Source organism: Notolepis coatsorum (assembly GCF_963971535.1).
Source record: "Notolepis coatsorum genome assembly, contig: SCAFFOLD_1165, whole genome shotgun sequence".
Classification (NCBI taxonomy): Eukaryota; Metazoa; Chordata; class Actinopteri; order Aulopiformes; family Paralepididae; genus Notolepis; species Notolepis coatsorum.
The window spans coordinates 29040-52159 of NW_028174350.1; the positions used below are offsets into that span (position 1 = coordinate 29040).

The 23120-nt window shown below is 48.2% G+C and overlaps 1 protein-coding gene across 1 annotated transcript in view; it reads right to left on the reverse strand.

Moving 5' to 3' along the window:
- Window positions 1-22631, reverse strand: part of f10 (coagulation factor X) — a gene marked incomplete at both ends in the record, with an annotated part of 37659 nt that extends 15028 nt beyond the window's left edge. Inside the window, 5 exons of the mRNA XM_084338604.1 lie at window positions 9817-9948; window positions 16404-16517; window positions 18493-18517; window positions 18964-19127; window positions 22562-22631. Of these exons, the coding sequence (XP_084194730.1) occupies window positions 9817-9948; window positions 16404-16517; window positions 18493-18517; window positions 18964-19127; window positions 22562-22631 (505 nt within the window). The remainder of the gene's footprint in view (window positions 1-9816; window positions 9949-16403; window positions 16518-18492; window positions 18518-18963; window positions 19128-22561) is intronic.
- Between the last annotated feature and the right edge of the window lie 489 nt (window positions 22632-23120).

Consider the following 23120-nt stretch of genomic DNA (forward strand, 5'->3'; position numbering starts at 1 on the left):
TGCCATGCACCAGACCAGTTATCAGCCCCAGGTCCCCGTCCCTGAGCCCCAGGTCCCCGCCCCTGAGCCCAAGGTCCCCGCACCCCAACCACAATGTTTTTCTGGGTGTGCAGACATGTCAAGGATGAAAGTGATAGTGCAGGCGGAGACTAAACCACCTCCGTTCTTCAGAGGTGATCGCACTGAGCCAGTCTCCATACATGAGTGGGAAGACATGATGCTAGTGTATCTGTCTAGAGCGAGTTGTAAAACCGACAGAGAATTGTGTGATCTAGTGATGGGCAGGTTGACTGGTAAAGCTAGAGACATAGTGAAGGTGTCACTGCGTAGCCGGCCTGAGTTGTCTGCCAATATGACCCCTGCAGCTGTGTTTGACATTTTAAAGCGTAACTTCAGCGAGCTGACATACTCCAGTATGCCCATGGCCGACTTCTATGCCATGGTTCCCAGGCCTAGTGAGGGAGTGATGGATTACTGGGTCCGGCTGAATAAAGCAATCGATGTTGCAGATGAGTGTCTACGTCGCCGGGGTCGGTGTGTTGATGATGCGAGCGCCGAGGTCGTGATGATGTTGATCACGCACTGCCCAGATCCCAGTCTAGCTATGTCCTTCCAGCTGAAGCCTGTGGAGCAGTGGACTGCAGCTGAGGTCCAGGAGCGTCTAGATGGTTACCAGAGAGACCAAAGGAGATCCAGTTCACGGGCACAGCAGGTTAACATCTCGGCATGCAGTCAGAGCCCCATGGCTGGTGGCCCATCCCCTCCTGTCCTGTATGGTGGGGCCCAGCAGTCTTCTGTTGTTGTGCAGTCACAGCAGCCTCCCTCCTTTGGCTCTTTTCATGAACAGCTTAGTGAGCCCCACAGGGTCTTAGCCGCAGCGCAGGCCCTCAGCCCTCCTACACCCATCTTAATGACTCCTGCCCCGGCGAGTCCCCCCTCTGTAGACCCTGGCCTTCATCAGGTGGTTGACTTGCTAGACCGTGTGCTCTCACTGTGTTCGGCCTCGCTGGCCCCAGCAGTACAGGCTCAGCCTGGTCAGCCGTCTCGCTCCCACATCCAGCCAAGTAATGGGCAGACGTACCACTCACGCAACCAGGCCAGACCGAGTCAGCAGAGTTACTCGCGCAACCAGGCCAGACCAAGTCAGCAGGGTTATTCGCGCAACCAGGCCAGACCGAATCAGCAGAGTTACCCGCACAACCAGCACGACCCATGCGAAGTGTGTCAAGACAGCAGTCATAACACTCGTCAACACTGTATGTACCATCGGCTGTGCCACCGCTGTTTCCGCCCTGGTCACTATGAGGACTCATGCCCTGGCATCTCCCAGCCATCAGCTGGATCAGCATCTCCCTCCAACAGACCCGCTCAGACCCATCCTGTCAATGCTGCCCCTTTAAACTAGCCAGCCCATGCAATGAGAGGGATAGTATGGGCAAAGTGAATGAAACCCTCGAGAGAGAACCAGACTTAGAAGCCATCTATGTAAACAGCTGCAGATTACTTCCAGAAAACGAAACAGCCATCTTTGTTGGGTCACAGAGAGTGAACGGAGCTAGTGAACTGTTTTATGCTCCAGTGTTAGTCAGTGACAAGTACACATTGAGGGGGATGTTGGATTCTGGTAGTATGTCATGCACGCTCAGTGAGGAAGGTGAACAAAAGTTACAAACCGCTGGTGTTCTCCCTCGTGTCCAGCCGGCACCTGTGAATGTGGTGCTGGTTGGTTGTGGTGGCTTGACTACTCGACCAAAGTGTGTCTATGATTTGGAGATTGAAGTTTGTGGGTCAAAATTTGTGGTTCCTACGTTGGTTGTGCCAGGTCAGAGAGACGAGTTTATAATTGGCACTAATGTAATCAAGTCCGTTCTCCAAAGGCTGAAGTCGACTGAAAAGTACTGGGAGCTTGTGTCCTGCAGGAACAGAGACCCTGAGTGTGAGAAGTTCCTTGAGCTCTTAAGCTGCACCTCCCGCTGGTCGGGCCCAGACCCGCCCGGGGTGATAGGCACAGTGAAGCTATGCCAGGCGGTTACCCTCCTCCCTCAGCAGGAGTATCTAGTGTGGGGGAAGCTACCAGCCAGTGCACATGTGTCTCCTGGGAGTACAGTCATTGTGGAGCCCACCTCAGCGAGGTCGGCCCCTCGCAACATCATAGTGGGGAGAGTGGTGACTCCCATGTGGGGCGACCGCTGGGTCCCCATGAAGGTCTTGAACCCGACACAGAGCCCCATCACGCTCCGTCGTAATGCCAAACTGGCTGATGTCTCACCTTGTCTTGCTGTTGAAGATCTGTCCATCACTCAGGGCCTGTGTCAGCAGCAGTCTGGTGTCTCCAGCTCCTCCGCCTCTCCTGGCTCCTCGTTAGATGCTGAGCAGATGTTGGCCGACTGTGGACTGGAGGACGTGAACATCAAGTCATGTGATGTGTCTCCTGATGGGAAGAAGAGGCTAGCTGACCTACTGGTGACGTATCAAGATGTCTTCTCCAAGGACAAGCTGGACTGTGGAAAGGTCAAAGACTTTGTGCACCGTATCCACCTCTCGGACGACCGTCCGTTCCGCCTGCCCTTTAGGCGTGTCCCCCCAGCTGACTATCACAAACTGAGAGAGGTGTTGACTGAGATGGAGGTGAAGGGGATAATCTCCAAGTCGATGAGCGAGTATGCCTCACCTCTGGTCATGGTGTGGAAGAAGAATGGAGACCTCAGGATCTGTACGGATTTCCGCTGGCTCAACGCAAAGACCGTCAAAGATGCTCACCCGTTGCCCCATCAGTCCGACTGCCTTGCTGCCCTTGGTGGGAACGCTTTCTTTAGCACCATGGATCTGACCTCAGGGTTCTACAACGTCCCTCTCCATGTGTCTGACCGGCGGTACACTGCCTTCACAACACCACTGGGCTTGTACGAGTACAACAGACTCCCGCAAGGCCTGTGCAACAGTCCGGCATCTTTCATGCGTATGATGCTCGGCATCTTTGGCGACCTCAACTACTCCAGCCTCTTGTGCTACTTGGACGACCTGCTGGTGTTTGCGCCGTCTGAGGAGGAGGCGTTGAAGCGATTGGAGGTGGTCTTCTGCAGACTCAGAGTGAACAACCTCAAGCTCTCACAGAAGAAATGTAACTTCTTACAGAGGTCGGTCAGGTTCCTGGGTCATGTGGTCGATGCCAGTGGAGTCTCTGTCGACCAAGAGAAGGTCTCCGTCATCTCTGGCTTCCAGAGAGAGGATCTGATGGAGTCGGATGGCCGCACTCCCGCTCCGAAGAGAGTGAGATCCTTCCTCGGCATGGTGTTGTATTACCAACATTTCATACATGGCTGCTCCAGTATAGCCAAGCCCCTCTTTGCCTTGACAGCTGGCCAGAAGAGAAAAGGGAAGACCAGTGCTGGTCGTACGAGAGCCGGTACGTTCCGGAAGCTGACTCCTGAGGACTGGACTCCCGCCTGTGAGACGGCGTTTGAGGAGCTCAAGAGGGCGCTCGTCGAATGTGTAGTGCTGGCTCACCCGGACTTTGAGAGGCCGTTCATCCTCTCCACTGACGCGTCGTTGGACGGTATTGGAGCAGTGCTCTCTCAAGTCCCTGTCGGGGAGGAAAAGGCCAGACCAATCGCCTTTGCGAGCAAGTCGCTCAGCCGCAGTCAAGCGAACTATCCTGCCCACAGACTGGAGTTCCTGGCCCTCAAATGGTCAGTGTGTGACAAATTCAGTCACTGGCTCAAGGGTCACAAGTTCACTGTGTGGACTGATAATAATCCACTCACGTACATCATGACCAAGCCTAAACTTGACGCATGCGAGCAGCGCTGGGTGTCCAAGCTGGCCCCTTACTGCTTCGACATCAAGCATGTGCCTGGGAGGCTGAATACAGTGGCCGATGCGCTGAGCAGAGATCCCTTCGTGAGGCCGCTCAGCCGGCGTCTCTTGACCGAGCCTTACTCCGCTCTTCTGGAGCAGGTGTGTGATGTGGAGAACAGGGGGGTGCAGGATATCTTCCGTCTGACATGCCAGCCCCAAGCTCTAGTGACCCCTTCTGGATGTGCGGTTGCTGATGTGTCCATGTCGGCGGATGAGACCTCCACGGTGCTTTCCTCCCAGGAAGACTGGGACTCTGCGCCAAGACACAGGGCAGTATCTATGGCGGGTCACCTGTCCACTGTTGTCACTGCCGACCACGACGCAGTCTCCTCCTTGTCGTTGGCCGATCTGCAGGCCCGCCAGCGAAAAGACGCCACCGTCTCCAGAGTCATCTTTTACGTTGAAAGGGGCCGTAGACCCTCCAGACGCGAGCGCTGCTATGAAGATCAGCCCGCCTTGAGGATGCTGAAGCAGTGGGAGAGGCTCGCTATGCAGAACGGCATATTGTACAGGGTTACGAAGGACCACATGACCAGGCACAAGAGGTTCCAGTATGTTCTGCCTGAGTCCTTGAAGTCGGAGGCGCTGTCTGGAGTGCATGACTTGGCTGGTCACCAAGGTCAACCTAGAACGCTGTCTCTCGTACGTCAGCGTTTCTACTGGTATGACATGGAGAAGGATGTGCGGGGCCATGTGAGGAACTGTCCCAGATGCGTACTCAGCAAGACTCCAGAGCCGGCGGCCAGAGCCCCTCTGGAGAGCATAATAACCTCTGCACCACTGGAGCTGGTGTGCATCGACTTCTGGTCAGCTGAAGATAATAACAACAAGTCTGTGGATGTTCTGGTCATAACTGACCACTTTACAAAGCTGGCCCACGCCTTCCCCTGCAAAGACCAAACCGCGAAGAAGGTTGCTAAAAAGCTGTGGGACAACTATTTCTGTGTGTATGGCTTCCCACAGCGCCTGCATTCGGACCAAGGAGCGAACTTCCAGAGTGAGTTGATGGCGGAGCTGCTGGAGTTAGCAGGGGTCACGCAGTCCCGGACCACTCCGTATCACCCTATGGGGAATGGTGGCACTGAGAGATTCAATCGGACCCTGGGTGGAATGCTGCGCTCCCTGCCATCGGAGTCTAAGCACAGATGGCCCCAGATGGTCCAGAGCCTGACCTTCGCCTACAATTGTACACAGCATGAGACGACTGGCTTTGCCCCCTTTTACCTGATGTTCGGGAGGGTCCCGCGTCTGCCAGTTGATCTGCTGTTTAAGAATGTGCTCCAGGACGAGGTGGTCTGTGACTATGATGCCTATGTGAAGTCCCTGGCGGCCGATCTCCAGTCTGCTATGCTGTTGGCCCAGAGGCACACCTCAGTGGAACAGGGGCATCAGGCTGACCAGTACAACAAAAAGATGAAGGGCTTGCCCCTCTCAGTGGGTGATCGGGTCCTGGTGGCGAACAAGGGCGCCAGAGGGAAGCGGAAGCTGGCGGACAAATGGGAGCCGGACGTCTACACCGTCATCGCTTCCAGACCACAGTGCCACATATATCGGATCAGAGACCGGACTGGGCGGGAGAAGACAGTCCACAGAAACCTCCTGCTTCAGGTCAACTTCCTCCCCTTGGACGGGTCATTTGATGATGAGGGTCTAGCCGCGGACAGCGACACCTGTGCGCCTGGTGAAGCCTCCCTCTCAGTCATGCCTGAAGCTAGTGCCTCAGACGCGGACGGTGTGGCGGCAGAGCCTTCCATGGGAGATGGACCTGATGGGGGTCGCACCGCATCATGGGTGCAAGAGGAAGCCTCCCTCTCAGTCATGCCTGAAGCTAGCGCCTCAGACGTGGACAGTGTGGCAGCAGAGCCTTCCATGGGAGATGGGGATCGCACCGCATCATGGGTGCAAGAGCAGTCTTCAGTGGAGAGTGAGGATGACGGGCTACGTCCGTATTCCCCCCAGGGGATGTCCCCTGCTCTGAGTGAGCTTCCAGTGGCAAGTGCCGCCAGTCCCTCACTGTTGCTTGCTCCACCGAGTTCCCCCCCTGCTGTAGTCCAGCATGATGACAGTGTTGTGTCCACACAACCAGGGCGTACTCCTGAGCTAATGAGTGTCAGTGTGCCTGGTCAGAGCCAGGGTCCACAGACCACTGAACACTACACGTCCAGGTTCGGTAGGGTCATCAAGCCAGTCTTTCGGCTGATAGAGACAATGGTCCAACTTGAGAGTATGATGGGCTTCGAGCCACAAGCCTCTATCAAACGTGTGTGAGGTTAGCTGCAGTGTTGTGTATAGCGCTTACAGCCTGATACAGTGTCCTTTGTGGTGATAAGGAGTAACAGTTTTATTTATGTGTATGTGCCCTCGTCATGGTATGGTCAAGTGTAGCTGGATGGTGTATAAGGCACCGTCGTTATCCCTGGAGGTATGGTGGGAGTTGGCCACTCCTGGTGCCCTCCTGGCCTTTTATTAGGTGACAGGTATCGTTGGATTGTTCCGCAGTGTGTGGTTCTCATAGTAAGCTTGTGACTAGTGTGACACGAGGTAGGCACAGTTTTATTTTATTCGATGTAGGTGTAATTCTGTGGGGTGAATGTAACAAGTGCCTTGTTGCCTTGTATAGATAATTACACCCCATCACAAAATACACTTTAATACATTCCACTAATACTCCTAAACGTTTTATTTTATTGATTTAAGTTGATTTCATTCCTTTCGTTTTGTTTTATTGCACTTTTGGGAGTTAAGGCTTTTATTTTGACATCGACACACTTACTTTTCTGGTCCTCCGGGACACACATCCTGCCTGCTGTCTCGCGGTGATCCAGTCCCACCTGGAACTCCGTGAGGTGAGCACTAATTATTATGTTCAGTGAAAGACTTCGGTCTAAAGTTGTTAAATATTGTATGTTACATTCCTAAAACTGTGAAACGAGTTTGTAATGTAACTAATATGTACCTGTGCAGTTGTTTTGTGGGAGGTTTGACTGGGTAAAATGCACTTTAATAGCATGTAGGAAGTTTGCACGCACGTGCGCTGCTGTTAACATGGAGTTAATGCAGTCACGTCTTTTCTCAACCATAGCTCACGTGCTGCAGTGCAGATGACTATTCCTAATGCTGGTGCATTGTGTTGCCTTTGTAACCTAACAGGTATGTGTGTACAGTAGCTCCCATGTGTCCGTTTTGTATTCAATTGTGTATCTTTCCAATGTAATTGTATGTTAAAATGTGTCATTCTTATGAGCGAGTCCCACCTGGAACTCCGTGAGCTCACGTGCTGCAGTGCAGATGACTATTCCTAATGCTGGTGCATTGTGTTGCCTTTGTAACCTAACAGGAGGGAAATAAAGTCCGTCAACAGTCATCCATGTCTGTCGTCCTTAACACAACGCCGTCAGAGAGTACACCCATACTACACCGGTCACACACGTACACACTCACTTTAAACAAACACTCACCTTATCACCCACTTTACTCACTTTAGACACTTTAACACACTTGATATTTATTATTAAAGAGATTTGCACTACAGTTCATATCTCATTGCACCTTACCCTACGTGTGTACCTCATCCCATTGCTGCATTGTACCTCACTGTTACTCTTTTGACTCTGTATTCTATATCGTATATATATGTATATTGACTGAACACTTATTTTTTGACTTTTTCTATTTTATACTTTTCGTCTATTTTTATCTAGCACACTCTCAGGGGCTCATACAGAAAAAGGCATTTCATGATAAAGTATTCTGTATTTTACTATGACAATTAATAAACAAACTTGAACCTATATAATAATAAAATAATAATAATTCATTACATTTATATAGCGCTTTTCTAGACACTCAAAGCGCTCCCCACAATGTAGGGTGGAAATTCACCTCCTTCACCACCACTGTGTAGCACCCAACCTTGGGCTATGCAGGCTCAATGACTGCCATACACTGGCACCAGGCACACATCACACTACACACTGACTACCATACACTGGCACCAGGCACACATCACACTACACACTGACTACCATACACTGGCACCAGGCACACATCACACTACACAATGTCTACCATACACTGGCACCAGGCACACATCACACTACACTATGATTACCATACACTGGCACCAGGCACACATCACACTACACACTGACTACCATACACTGGCACCAGGCACACATCACACTACAGTACACACTGACTACCATACACTGGCACCAGGCACACATCACACTACACACTGACTACCATACACTGGCACCCGGCACACATCACACTACACACTGACTACCATACACTGGCACCAGACACACATCACACTACACACTGACTACCATACACTGGCACCCGGCACACATCACACTACACACTGACTACCATACACTGGCACCAGACGCACATCACACTACACACTGACTACCATACACTGGCACCAGACACACATCACACTACACACTGACTACCATACACTGGCACCAGACACACATCACACTACACACTGACTACCATACACTGGCACCAGGCACACATCACACTACACAATGGCTGAACGGCTCAGGAGACAGGGATTGATATCAGCCAATTAAGTGGAAGGGATGATTAGGTGGCCTTGATGTCAGAGACCTGATTGGGAATTTGGTCAGGAACGTCGGGGGAACCCCCTAATCTTCGCGATAGGCGTCCTGGGTTCTTTAACGACCGAGATTCAGTCAAGACCTCGGTTTAGCGTCTAATCCGAAGGACGGATACATTGTATAAGCGTCAACCTTATGTATGAATTGTATTTCTTTGTAACGACAATGATGGTACTGACCAATACATCGTCAACAACGTTTGTCCGATTATCAACACAATTTGTCCCGAGTGAAGGGACAGCTGTGATTGGAGGATTGAGACTAAGAGGGCGGGGTTTGAGATTGTTAACCCTTTCACTGCCGCACTATCAAACGGTTAACCCTTTCACTGCGACAATACAGAAGGTTAACCCTTTCACTGCCACACGACAAAGGGTTAAAGGCCCCATGAAATCAAAATAGGCAGGAGACGAGAGTCTGTGTTCTTAAACGGAGAACTGTCGAACTCAGCAGGAATTCTATACCCTCTTTTTAAGTCTGCTATTATTATTTTTTTTTATCCACTTTTTCTCCCATTTTCTATATTTTTCTCCCATCCCAATTTCGTATCATCCAATTCAACCCTCCCCTGTCTCGAACGCTGTTTCTTGCCTCCCACAAGCCGGCTGCAATGTGGACTAAGTCATACATAGCACAAGTCCCCTCCGGTACTTGAGGTAACAGCAGTCGCATCTTTTCACCTGCGCTGCGCGATCTTTCAGCGTCAGGGGTCTGCGCTTTGGAGGGGCGCCGCCCCCATCGCTTCCTGATTCTACTGCGCAGGCGCACCGACCGACCTGTAGGAGTCGCTGTCCACAACGCCCGATCCCCACCCATCAGTTTCCCACCCCCTAATACGGCCAATGTGTATTAGTACGGACGACCAGCTAAACTGAAAGCAATGTGGAGCGCTGGGCTCGAACAGGCGAGCCCAAAGCGTCTCCAGTATTCGTGGTGGGCGCCTTGCCCACTGCACCACGTAGCCGCCCTGTTAAGTCTGCTATTCTAAAGAAAACCCAAAACTGTCGTCGTTTGGTCTGTTACTCTTTTCTGAAAAGCCATATCATCGGCTTATTGACAATATATAAGACGCTTGTTTCTCTCTGTTCTTGGCAGAATGCTACTGTAAAAACGCCAATCAATGTAAACGACAAGTCCCTCCCTAGCTTACAATTTTTACAGGAAATTGATTATTAATATGTGGCATTCAAATCAAATGGCATTCTGCTAGCCGTTCCATGTGGACTTTAACACACACACACACGCACACACACACACACAGAACACACAGAACACACACACACGCACACGCACACACACACACGCACACGCACACACACACACGCACCATTGGAGTAGCAGGCCCTGTCGTCTGAACCCAGGTAGTAGCCGTCTGCGCAGGAGCAGCGCACGCTCCCAGACTGAACGTGGCAGAAGTGTGTGCAGCCGCCGTTCCTGTTTTCACAGAGCTCAGGGATAACTGCAAAGAGAGAGACACATTATTATAGAGCCAGTTACATCCCATAGAGACACATTATTATAGAGCCAGTTACATCCCATAGAGACACATTATTATAGAGCCAGTTACATCCCATAGAGACACATTATTATAGAGCCAGTTACATCCCATAGAGACACATTATTATAGAGCCAGTTACATCCCATAGAGACACATTATTATAGAGCCAGTTACATCCCATAGAGCACATTATTATAGAGCCAGTTACATCCCATAGAGACACATTATTATAGAGCCAGTTACATCCCATAGAGACACATTATTATAGAGCCAGTTACATCCCATAGAGACACATTATTATAGAGCCAGTTACATCCCATAGAGACACATTATTATAGAGCCAGTTACATCCCATAGAGACACATTATTATAGAGCCAGTTACATCCCATAGAGACACATTATTATAGAGCCAGTTACATCCCATAGAGCACATTATTATAGAGCCAGTTACATCCCATAGAGACACATTATTATAGAGCCAGTTACATCCCATAGAGACACATTATTATAGAGCCAGTTACATCCCATAGAGACACATTATTATAGAGCCAGTTACATCCCATAGAGACACATTATTATAGAGCCAGTTACATCCCATAGAGACACATTATTATAGAGCCAGTTACATCCCATAGAGACACATTATTATAGAGCCAGTTACATCCCATAGAGACACATTATTATAGAGCCAGTTACATCCCATAGAGCACATTATTATAGAGCCAGTTACATCCCATAGAGACACATTATTATAGAGCCAGTTACATCCCATAGAGACACATTATTATAGAGCCAGTTACATCCCATAGAGACACATTATTATAGAGCCAGTTACATCCCATAGAGACACATTATTATAGAGCCAGTTACATCCCATAGAGACACATTATTATAGAGCCAGTTACATCCCATAGAGACACATTATTATAGAGCCAGTTACATCCCATAGAGCACATTATTATAGAGCCAGTTACATCCCATAGAGACACATTATTATAGAGCCAGTTACATCCCATAGAGACACATTATTATAGAGCCAGTTACATCCCATAGAGACACATTATTATAGAGCCAGTTACATCCCATAGAGACACATTATTATAGAGCCAGTTACATCCCATAGAGACACATTATTATAGAGCCAGTTACATCCCATAGAGACACATTATTATAGAGCCAGTTACATCCCATAGAGCACATTATTATAGAGCCAGTTACATCCCATAGAGACACATTATTATAGAGCCAGTTACATCCCATAGAGCCACATTATTATAGAGCCAGTTACATCCCATAGAGACACATTATTATAGAGCCAGTTACATCCCATAGAGCCACATTATTATAGAGCCAGTTACATCCCATAGAGACACATTATTATAGAGCCAGTTACATCCCATAGAGACACATTATTATAGAGCCAGTTACATCCCATAGAGACACATTATTATAGAGCCAGTTACATCCCATAGAGCACATTATTATAGAGCCAGTTACATCCCATAGAGACACATTATTATAGAGCCAGTTACATCCCATAGAGACACATTATTATAGAGCCAGTTACATCCCATAGAGCCAACAACACATTATTATAGAGCCAGTTACATCCCATAGAGACACATTATTATAGAGCCAGTTACATCCCATAGAGCCAACAACACATTATTATAGAGCCAGTTACATCCCATAGAGCCAACAACACATTATTATAGAGCCAGTTACATCCCATAGAGCCAACAACACGGTACACATTATTATAGAGCCAGTTACATCCCATAGAGCCAACAACACATTATTATAGAGCCAGTTACATCCCATAGAACACATTATTATAGAGCCAGTTACATCCCATAGAGCCAACAACACATTATTATAGAGCCAGTTACATCCCATAGAGCCAACAACACATTATTATAGAGCCAGTTACATCCCATAGAGCCAACAACACATTATTATAGAGCCAGTTACATCCCATAGAGCCAACAACACGGTACACATTATTATAGAGCCAGTTACATCCCATAGAGACACATTATTATAGAGCCAGTTACATCCCATAGAGCCAACAACACGGTACACATTATTATAGAGCCAGTTACATCCCATAGAGACACATTATTATAGAGCCAGTTACATCCCATAGAGCCAACAACACGGTACACATTATTATAGAGCCAGTTACATCCCATAGAGACACATTATTATAGAGCCAGTTACATCCCATAGAGCCAACAACACGGTCTCGTCGGAAAACAAACCGAAACAAAGTGCCAATCGACCACAAGGAAAAAAGGTACATAATGTACGTTATGTTATGGCCATAAGTAGTATATTATTTACGTCTTGTATGGATGGGGCAAACGTCCAAAACAAACACCAGGAGTTGAATCAACATTGATTGTGGTCGTGGGTGAGACACCCACCCCCCCCAACCACCCACCCACCCACCCTGATACAAACAGCTCTCACCACTAGACTAAGACACCCACCCTGATACAAACAGCTCTCACCACTAGACTAAGACACCCACCCTGATACAAACACAGCTCTCACCACTAGACTAAGACACCCACCCACCCTGATACAAACAGCTCTCACCACTAGACTAAGACACCCACCCTGATACAAACACAGCTCTCACCACTAGACTAAGACACCCACCCTGATACAAACACAGCTCTCACCACTAGACTAAGACACCCACCCTGATACAGACACAGCTCTCACCACTAGACTAAGACACCCACCCTGATACAAACACAGCTCTCACCACTAGACTAAGACACCCACCCTGATACAAACACAGCTCTCATCACTAGACTAAGACACCCACCCTGATACAAACACAGCTCTCACCACTAGACTAAGACACCCACCCTGATACAAACACAGCTCTCACCACTAGACTAAGACACCCACCCTGATACAAACACAGCTCTCACCACTAGACTAAGACACCCACCCTGATACAAACAGCTCTCACCACTAGACTAAGACACCCACCCTGATACAAACACAGCTCTCACCACTAGACTAAGACACCCACCCAGCCGGATACAGACACAGCTCTCACCACTAGACTAAGACACCCATCCTGATACAAACAGCTCTCACCACTAGACTAAGACACCCATCCTGATACAAACAGCTCTCACCACTAGACTAAGACACTCACCCTGATACAAACACAGCTCTCACCACTAGACTAAGACACCCACCCACCCTGATACAAACACAGCTCTCACCACTAGACTAAGACACCCACCCTGATACAAACACAGCTCTCACCACTAGACTAAGACACCCACCCTGATACAAACACAGCTCTCACCACTAGACTAAGACACCCACCCTGATACAAACACAGCTCTCACCACTAGACTAAGACACCCACCCTGATACAAACACAGCTCTCACCACTAGACTAAGACACCCACCCTGATACAAACACAGCTCTCACCACTAGACTAAGACACCCACCCTGATACAAACACAGCTCTCACCACTAGACTAAGACACCCACCCTGATACAAACTCAGCTCTCACCACTAGACTAAGACACCCACCCTGATACAAACACAGCTCTCACCACTAGACTAAGACACCCACCCTGATACAAACACAACTCTCACCACTAGACTAAGACACCCACCCTGATACAAACACAGCTCTCACCACTAGACTAAGACACCCACCCTGATACAAACACAGCTCTCACCACTAGACTAAGACAGTAAGACACCCACCCACCCTGATACAAACACAGCTCTCACCACTAGACTAAGACACTCACCCTGATACAAACACAGCTCTCACCTCTAGACTAAGACACCCACCCTGATACAGACACAGCTCTCACCACTAGACTAAGACACCCACCCTGATACAAACACAGCTCTCACCACTAGACTAAGACACCCACCCTGATACAAACAGCTCTCACCACTAGACTAAGACACCCACCCACCCTGATACAAACAGCTCTCACCACTAGACTAAGACACCCACCCTGATACAAACACAGCTCTCACCACTAGACTAAGACACCCACCCTGATACAAACAGCTCTCACCACTAGACTAAGACACCCACCCTGATACAAACACAGCTCTCACCACTAGACTAAGACACCCAGTCCCTGATACAAACACAGCTCTCACCACTAGACTAAGACACCCAGTCCCTGATACAGACACAGCTCTCACCACTAGACTAAGACACCCACCCTGATACAAACACAGCTCTCACCACTAGACTAAGACACCCACCCTGATACAGACACAGCTCTCACCACTAGACTAAGACACCCACCCTGATACAAACACAGCTCTCACCACTAGACTAAGACACCCACCCTGATACAAACACAGCTCTCACCACTAGACTAAGACACCCACCCACCCTGATACAAACACAGCTCTCACCACTAGACTAAGACACCCACCCTGATACAAACACAGCTCTCACCACTAGACTAAGACACCCACCCTGATACAAACACAGCTCTCACCACTAGACTAAGACACCCACCCTGATACAAACACAGCTCTCACCACTAGACTAAGACACCCACCCACCCACCCTGATACAAACACAGCAATACTATGGTTCATTTTAAAGTTTATGGTTGAGATAGAAAGTTGGGGTTAAGGTTAGGGTTATGGTTATTTTAAAAAATATATATATTATTATGTTTCTCCCCCTTCTTTTTCCGTTTTTCTGCCCTCCCAGTGTTAGTCGTTATGCCAATTCCCAATCCCCTTCCTGGTCGTTGCGCACTCTACCCCCTACCGTCGGTCTGGGAGGGTGGAGACTATCACATGCTTCCTCCGACACATGTGTAGCCAGCCCGCCGCTTCTTTTCACCTGGCAGCGCGGACTCTCACTGGGAGAGTGTAACGTGTGGAAGGATCACACTACCTCACCTAGATCCTTCCCTCGCTGTGCAGGCGCCCCAACCGAACTGTAGGAGTCGCTGTCCACAACGACCAGATTACCACCCACGGCTTCCCGCCCGCTGACTCTGCCAATTGAGCCAGTATGACGGCCGGCCAAGCCGGGGGCAACGCTGACAGCCGGATTCGATACCAGTGTCTCTCGCGTTGGTGACGAGCGCTTAGTCCGCTGCGCCACCCAGGCGCCCCAGGGTTAAGGCCTCTGCATGCTACAGAAACTTCAGAGCAACTGCAACACAACATCGGCGCGATTTCAGCGCGGTTGTTTTAGAGGGTCTTGTAGACTGTGTTGCTTGGACGTTGCGTACATGTCCCCAGAATCTAATCTGAACAACCGTTGCGTTGATATTGCGTAGCAGTGATTGGTTGGTTAGCGAATGGGGGCGGGGCTGTCATAGAATAATATTAGTCCCGCAGAGAATAATATCCTCCATTGTTGAAGCCAGCGTTGACGCTAAATAATCAGCGTCACATAGCTCGCCTTTTTCTGAAAACCCAAGCACATATTGTTCCATAGCATACGCCTTCAGTTGATCATGACAAATCCTCTCTTACCTTGACGATTAAAAAGCCTCCATAATTTAGTAAATAAAGCTGTAGCCAGCCAGCTAGCATTGGGTCTATTCAAAATGCTATCCACATTAGCTACATAGCTAACCAAGTAAATACAATGGTATCCGTCCTGAGGTAACGTTAAATACAACGTTTGCTAGTCGAAATGACTGGACACACACAGGGACAAGTTAAACATCAATCAATTAATTTATTCCAATAGGTAGTTTGAGCTGCATGTGAGCCGAGGTCCTCTCCATTGGAAACTAATGCTAACGTTAGCTCGAAAAGCACAGAAAGTTAAGCTGCTAGCAACAGACACTATAACACTTCCGGTCGGGGGTTTTCAAAATAAAAGAGCGACGTCTAAAATCACCGGAAATACGTTTATTTTGTACATTATCTAAAGTTAACACGAACCTAAACTAACTTTAGTTAAACTAACTTTGCGCGTCGATGTTGCAGAAGCATAAAGGCAGAGTGTCTAAAACACCGTTGCTTTGTCGATGTTGTGTTGCAGTTGCTTTGAAGTTTCTGTAGCATGCAGAGGCCTTTATGGTTATTTTAAGGTAACAGTGTGATTACATATTTTAAGCAAGATCTGGCTGATAAAACACATGAGGTGAATTGAAAGTCCCCCCCCCCCAATTTTGTTCTATAATATTGTAACTGTGAAATATTTTAGTTGAATTTTAAATATGCACCACCAACTAAGACGACTAAGTTTGAATGGAGGTTCATGTCGACTCCGCGCCATAATAAGCATGTAGTGGTTGAGTCTATAAGGTACTTGATCAGAAAACAGCAACAGCCGTGATTGGAGGATGGAGAGAAAAGGGAAAAGAGGGGCGGGGTTTGAGATAGGTCAGTCCTGTTGGAAAAAAGTGGGTACTGAGCGGGAATACCGATTTCGCAGTTGTATCCCTGGAAGCCAGTTTCACAGTAGCAGGTGTACGCCGCAATCCCGTCTTTACACACTCCGGCGTTGGCACAGGGGGTGGAGATGCACCCGTCCCCATCTGAAAACAGGTTGGAATAATAATCATTGATTTAGATCAAAACAAGTTATCCTTTATTGTCAATGTACACAAGGCAATTGAAATGTGTCTTTTCGCCTCTCCTTCCTAGTTACGCATACACACAGTCCTCATATCCCTCCTAGTTACACACAGTCCTCATATCCCTCCTAGTTACACACAGTCCTCATATCCCTCCTAGTTACACACAGTCCTCATATCTCTCCTAGTTACACACAGTCCTCATATCCCTCCTAGTTACACACAGTCCTCATATCTCTCCTAGTTACACACAGTCCTCATATCCCTCCTAGTTACACACAGTCCTCATATCCCTCCTAGTTACACACAGTCCTCATATCCCTCCTAGTTACACACAGTCCTCATATCCCTCCTAGTTACACACAGTCCTCATATCCCTCCTAGTTACACACAATCCTCATATCCCTCCTAGTTACACACAGTCCTCATATCCCTCCTAGTTACACACAGTCCTCATATCCCTCCTAGTTACACACAGTCCTCACATCCCTCCTAGTTACACACAGTCCTCATATCCCTCCTAGTTACACACAGTCCTCATATCCCTCCTAGTTACACACAGTCCTCACATCCCTCCTAGTTACACACAGTCCTCATATCCCTCCTAGTTACACACAGTCCTCATATCCCTCCTAGTTACACACAGTCCTCATATCCCTCCTAGTTACACACAGTCCTCATATCCCTCCTAGTTACACACAGTCCTCATATCCCTCCTAGTTACACACAGTCCTCATATCCCTCCTAGTTACACACACAGTCCTCATATCCCTCCTAGTTACACACAGTCCTCATATCCCTCCTAGTTACACACAGTCCACCACACACATGCATTTCATCAGAGAGCTCAGAGCGCAGGGTCGCCAGCAGTGCAGTCCTCATTTCAAATGAATGGAAATCTTAGATAGTGCATGTGTAACTCTTTGACGGCCAAACACGTAATACTCGTTTTAGATCTTTTGATCTTTTTCCCTTTGATCCCCGTTCTAAACGGTCAGACGGTTTCACTCTCGGTGTCCCTGGCTCATTTGCCTACGTTGGAATTGCAATGCCGATCGAATCTCACCAGGTGGCAGTATCGCCTACCTTTTTGAACTGGAATGGCTTGGTGTGCATATTTTCCTTTATTTTTTTACTTTGCAAGGGCTCCTCCGCCTGGAGATGTTGTTGCCTGAAGCCTATTTCCCGTATTCACGAGTATAGACATATACACGGGTAATCGCGATGGCGATGCGATCACTGGAAATTATTCTTTTTTGAATATACCTTCTGGCTAAGGTAAGGTACATTCTATGTCTATTTTACCGAACCTGAAACATGTTTTTGTAACGATCACAGTTTCGTGTTTTACCGGACGTAAAACATGCTCGACAAACACGATCGCAGTTTCTAGTTGAAACGAACCCCCCCCCCCCCCCCCCCTTGATGATTTTGTGAAGGCACATATGTACATGGTATATACCTTTGATTTGGGAGTATTTGGGGTTTCAGGCGATCAACCAGAACGATTTGGGCTTATTGCATATAACGCGTTGTATCTCGCGATCTATGAAAAAAGACTGGATTATTTTGGAAAGGGGCGATGTTTAGCGTGTAGCGTGTAACAAACTACAGTGTGTAGAAATGAACTAATTAGTCAGTAATGGACTATGAACAATGCCTGTCAAATGAGCCATACTATTGTCTCCATAGCTATAATACAGAACACACGATGGGTCTGCAAACACATCTGCAAACATCGCTAAAATGGTCAATAACGCTGGTGCCATTGAGTAAGGATGGGGAAAGAGCGTTCTAGCGATGGCATCACAGTGGCAGTTGTTCATCAAACAGCCACAGCGTTCTAGAGTTCCATGATTCCAGGGAGTTTTTTCCAAAAAAAAGGTTAATAGTAATAATAATAATCTCCAAAACACAGACAAGCCAAATTACTTACCTACATATATGTTCCAGAATTCATTCTGAAGGAAGGAGAGAAGAAAAAAGGAATTAACAGAAGTCGTAAAGGTCATTAACAGAAGTCATAAAAATCATTAACGGAACACGCCTTCATGGGAGATGCTCTTACGCTCTTCTCCAGAGTCAGACAAGGAGATAGATGCCAACTTCCTCTCTGTGCGTTCAGTAGAAAGCTATCCGGCTGCAAGCTAGCCTATAGCTTAGCACAAAGAGAATGGAAGTGGATACGGACCCAGGTAGCCTATAGCTTAGCACAAAGAGAATGGAAGTGGATACGGACCCAGGTAGCCTAGCTAGCTGTTGGCCAAAAACACCTCTCCCAGAGTTTTAAGCTAGGCCACTGTAGCTGGTCTGTATCCGCTTCCATTCATTTGTGCTAAGCTAGGCTAGCTGATAAACACATGGCACCCCCCCCCCCCCCACGCTAAACGGCTCGGGTTGTTCGTACGGTTTTCTCGTCGTTCTCGAAGATCTCGCGCGCCTCCTCGTAGTCGCAGCGCTCCTCCACGCACTCCCTCTCCATGTTGCCCTGCCGCGCCTCCTCGAAGATGCTGTTGGCCCGCCTCCTCCGTGGAGCCAGCACCTGGTTGGCCGACGCACCGTCCATGAAGACTGGGGGGGGGGGGGGGGGGGGAGGATTGTTAGAGTGCAGGTCAGACATCTTTGTAGTTATTTTTTTTTCTTAAATATGTTTTTGGTAGATTTGTATAGTTTTTTTTTTATTTTTTTACCACCGGGCAGTCTGGTAGAGAGAGAGAGAGGAAGAATGGGAGATAGACGGGGGGGGGGAAGACATTCGGCAGTCTGGTAGAGAGAGAGAGAGGAAGAATGGGAGATAGACGGGGGGGGGGAAGACATTCGGCAGTCCGGTAGAGAGAGAGAGAGGAAGAATGGGAGATAGACGGGGGGGGGGGAAGACATTCGGCAGTCTGGTAGAGAGAGAGAGAGGAAGAATGGGAGATAGACGGGGGGGGGGGAAGACATTCGGCAAAGGTCGCCGGGTCCGGGAGTCGAACCCGGGACGACCGTGTTGCGACGCAGCGCTGTACGTGGTGTGCTACCTGAGCGCCCGGACATCTTTGTTGTTAACCCTTTCACTACCACACTACCGAATTAGTTAACCCTTTCGCTGCGACGATACCGATGGTTAACCTTCTGGTATTGTCGAAGCGAAAGTGTTAACCCTTTGGTTGTGAAAGGGTTAACCCATTGTCGCATGGCAGTGACATCTGTATTGTCGCAGCGAAAGGGTTAACCCTTTGGTAGTGTGACGAGCCCCCTCTCTGCCTGCTGATTGGTCAGTCTGCTGCCTCAGGGTGCGTGGTAGAGTGGTGGGGGCTCGTCAGCCCAATTAGGCTCACCTGGGCCGTGAGAGAGCTGCCTGTTTACATGTGTCCCTGTTGCGTCTATTCAAATACCAACCGGTTTGTGCGTTTTGCGAATCTGATTGGCCACTGACGTTTCTGGTCATGTGACATGTGCGCCCAATCGCGTGACGAGCTGTGTCTTTGCCCATTTCCGCGTCGAACAGCCTGCAAACGACCTAACGCCTAGTTTATCACTGGTTAAGCTTATAGGCGACTCTTTCGAAGTTGGTTAAGGTTAGAGTTTGGAATCAGGGCTGGCGTTCTATCGCCCTGCTCTAAGACAAACTCTAACCTTAACCAACTTCGAAAGAGTGCCTAAGCTTAACCGTCGAAAGAACTTGCCGTCACACGATTGGTGCACATGTCACATGACCAGAAACGTGCATGGCCAATCAGATTCGCAAAACGCACAAAACGGTTGGTATTCGAATATAGGCGTCCCTGTTTGACCTTCTCTCTCGGCTTCTCCATCTCCTAGGTTATCCACCGCCCATTGAACTATACTATTCCTACTTACACCACACCGCACCACACTTCACTTTTCACTCATCCACACACTGCATTCATCACTGATTCTTATACCCCAACTCTATTAATTATTTATGTCAGTTATTGTTTGTTATATATAGGTTTAAATAAATTATATTGTTAAATTGCTTTCACGTGTGGACTCCCTATTTGTCACAATTGACCCGTTTGTGACAGTGGTGAAAGGGTTAACCTTCTGTATAGTGTGGTTGTGAAAGGGTTAACCCTTTGTCGCGTGGCAGTGAAAGGGTTAAGTACCGTTTTGGGGGATTTGTACTTTACTCGAGTATTATTCGGTTTGTAAACTTAAAGTACAAAGTACAAATCTCGCAGGTCGAACTATTTTAATTAGTATATTTGTTTCTCTGGCCGAACTAACGTTAACGTTATTAATCCTGCGGCCGAGCTTTATTTAAAAACAGCCAATCAAATCCCCATCAATGGAAAATGAACCCGCCCACACCCCTGCTGATTGGTCCTTGTGTAAGACTAGAACGCGGGGATCTTTGATTAAACACCTGCTATCAGAAGAATAGACAGTCAGAAAAAAGGTTTTTACTTTTACTTTTTAGTACTTAAGTACATTTAAAAGTAGACACTATTTTTTTTTTGCCAGATACTCGGACTTTTACTTGAGTACGATTTTGAGACAGTACCCATACTTTCACTTAAGTATAATTTCTGGGTACGTTTTACACCCCTGCCTGCAGACATGATTGCAGTATCGTAGGTACAATCACCATCATAACCACCATCATAATCACCGTCATAATCACCATCATAATCACAGTCATAATCACCGTCATAATCACCATCATAATCACCATCATAATCACCATCATTATCTTGACTATTGTTATTGTTATTAGTATTGATATTATTACTAGTATCTTCATCATCAATAGTGCTGTTATGTCGTCACTCACAACTCAAAGGAACGACACACAAACACAAACCGTAAGTCGATAAACCACCCACCACCCCAACGCGTGAATATTTTCCCTAACGGAGTTGCACTTCCGCGTTCGGTTTGCACGATCTGATTGGCCACTGACGTTTCTGGTCATGTGACATCGGCGCCAATCGTGTGACGCCTGTTTCTATCACTGGTTAAGCTTAGGCACTCTTTCGAAGTTGGTTAAGGTTAGAGTTTGTCTTAGAGCAGGGCGATAGAACACCAGCCCTGATTCCAAACTCTAACCTTAACCAACTTCGAAAGAGTCGCCTAAGCTTAACCAGTGATAAACTAGGCGTTAGGTAGTTTGCAGGCTGTTAGAGGCGGAAATAGGCGCAGAAACAGGCGTCACACGATTGGCGCAGATGTCACATGATCAGAAACGCCAGTGGCCAATCAGATCGCGCTAGGGAAAATATTCACGCCACCCAAACACGCACCACACACACACACAAACATAACTACACAAAAAACAAACACACGAGGGCGGCTAAGTGGCGCAGTAGGCAAGGCGCTCGCCTCTAACGCAGGATACGCTGGGTTCGAGCCCAGCTCTCGGCGTTGCTACCGGCTGGCCGGTCGTTCATACTAACACAATTGGCAAGTGTTAGAGGGTGGGAAAAGCCGGTGGGTGGGGATTTGACATTGTGGACAGCGACTCCTACAGGTCGGTTTGGTGACGCCGGTGCGACGGCAGCAGGAAGTGACGGGGGCAGCGTGAGCCTCCCACGCGTTACTCCTCGCCACTGAGAGTTCGAGCTGTCTGGTGAAAAGATGCGACAGGCTGCCTCCTCGTGTACCGGAGGGGACACGTGATGCAAGGCTTCTATCCTCACTACAACCGACCAGTGGGGGGCATGGTCTAGCAACGTTCAAGACAGGGGAGGGAAGAATTGGATACACGAAATTGGGATGGGAGAAAAAATAGAAAATGGGGAGAAAAAGTGGATAAACAAAAAAAAAAAAAACACAAACACAAACATAACTACACAAAAACACACAAACATAACTACACAAAAACACACACACACAGCCCTGACAGTGAACACGAACAACGCACAGTGTCCATTTTGACGCTACACGAATGTCACTCTCTCTATCTCTCTCTCTCTCTCCCTCTCTCTCTCCCTCTCTCTCTCTCTACACACACACAACTACAGGTCAACACTTAGACAAAGCGGGGCGCCTTCACCTACCCTCGGAGGTCACATGATGTAGGAGAGGAAGGAGGAAGAAGAGGAGGAAGGTGCGGGACGGACAGAACATGGCGGAACTCGCAGGCTAGGACTCCCTTCTGATGCTATCTGGAGAACAGCTCTGTGGGAGAGAGAGGCAGGAGGACAATGACCCCCAGAGAGAGAGAGAGAGAGCGGGGGAGAGAGGGGAGGGAAGGAGAGAGAGAGATAGAGGAGGGAGAGAGAGGGGAGGGAGGGAGGGAGGGAGGAGGGAGAGATAGAGGAGGGAGGGAAGGAGGGAGACGGGAGGGAGGGAGAGAGGGAGAGAGGCAGAGGGAGAGAAGGAGGAGGGTGGGAGGGCTATCCATAAAAGAGGATGAGAAATGGATCTAGTGTTTTATGATAGCATAACACAGGGGCCGCGCACATGTACACACACACACACACACAATATAGTTCTATAACACACACACAATATAGTTCTATAAAACACACAAAATAACGGGTTCTATAACATACACACACCAACGAGTTCTATAACACACACACACACACACACACACACACACACACACACACA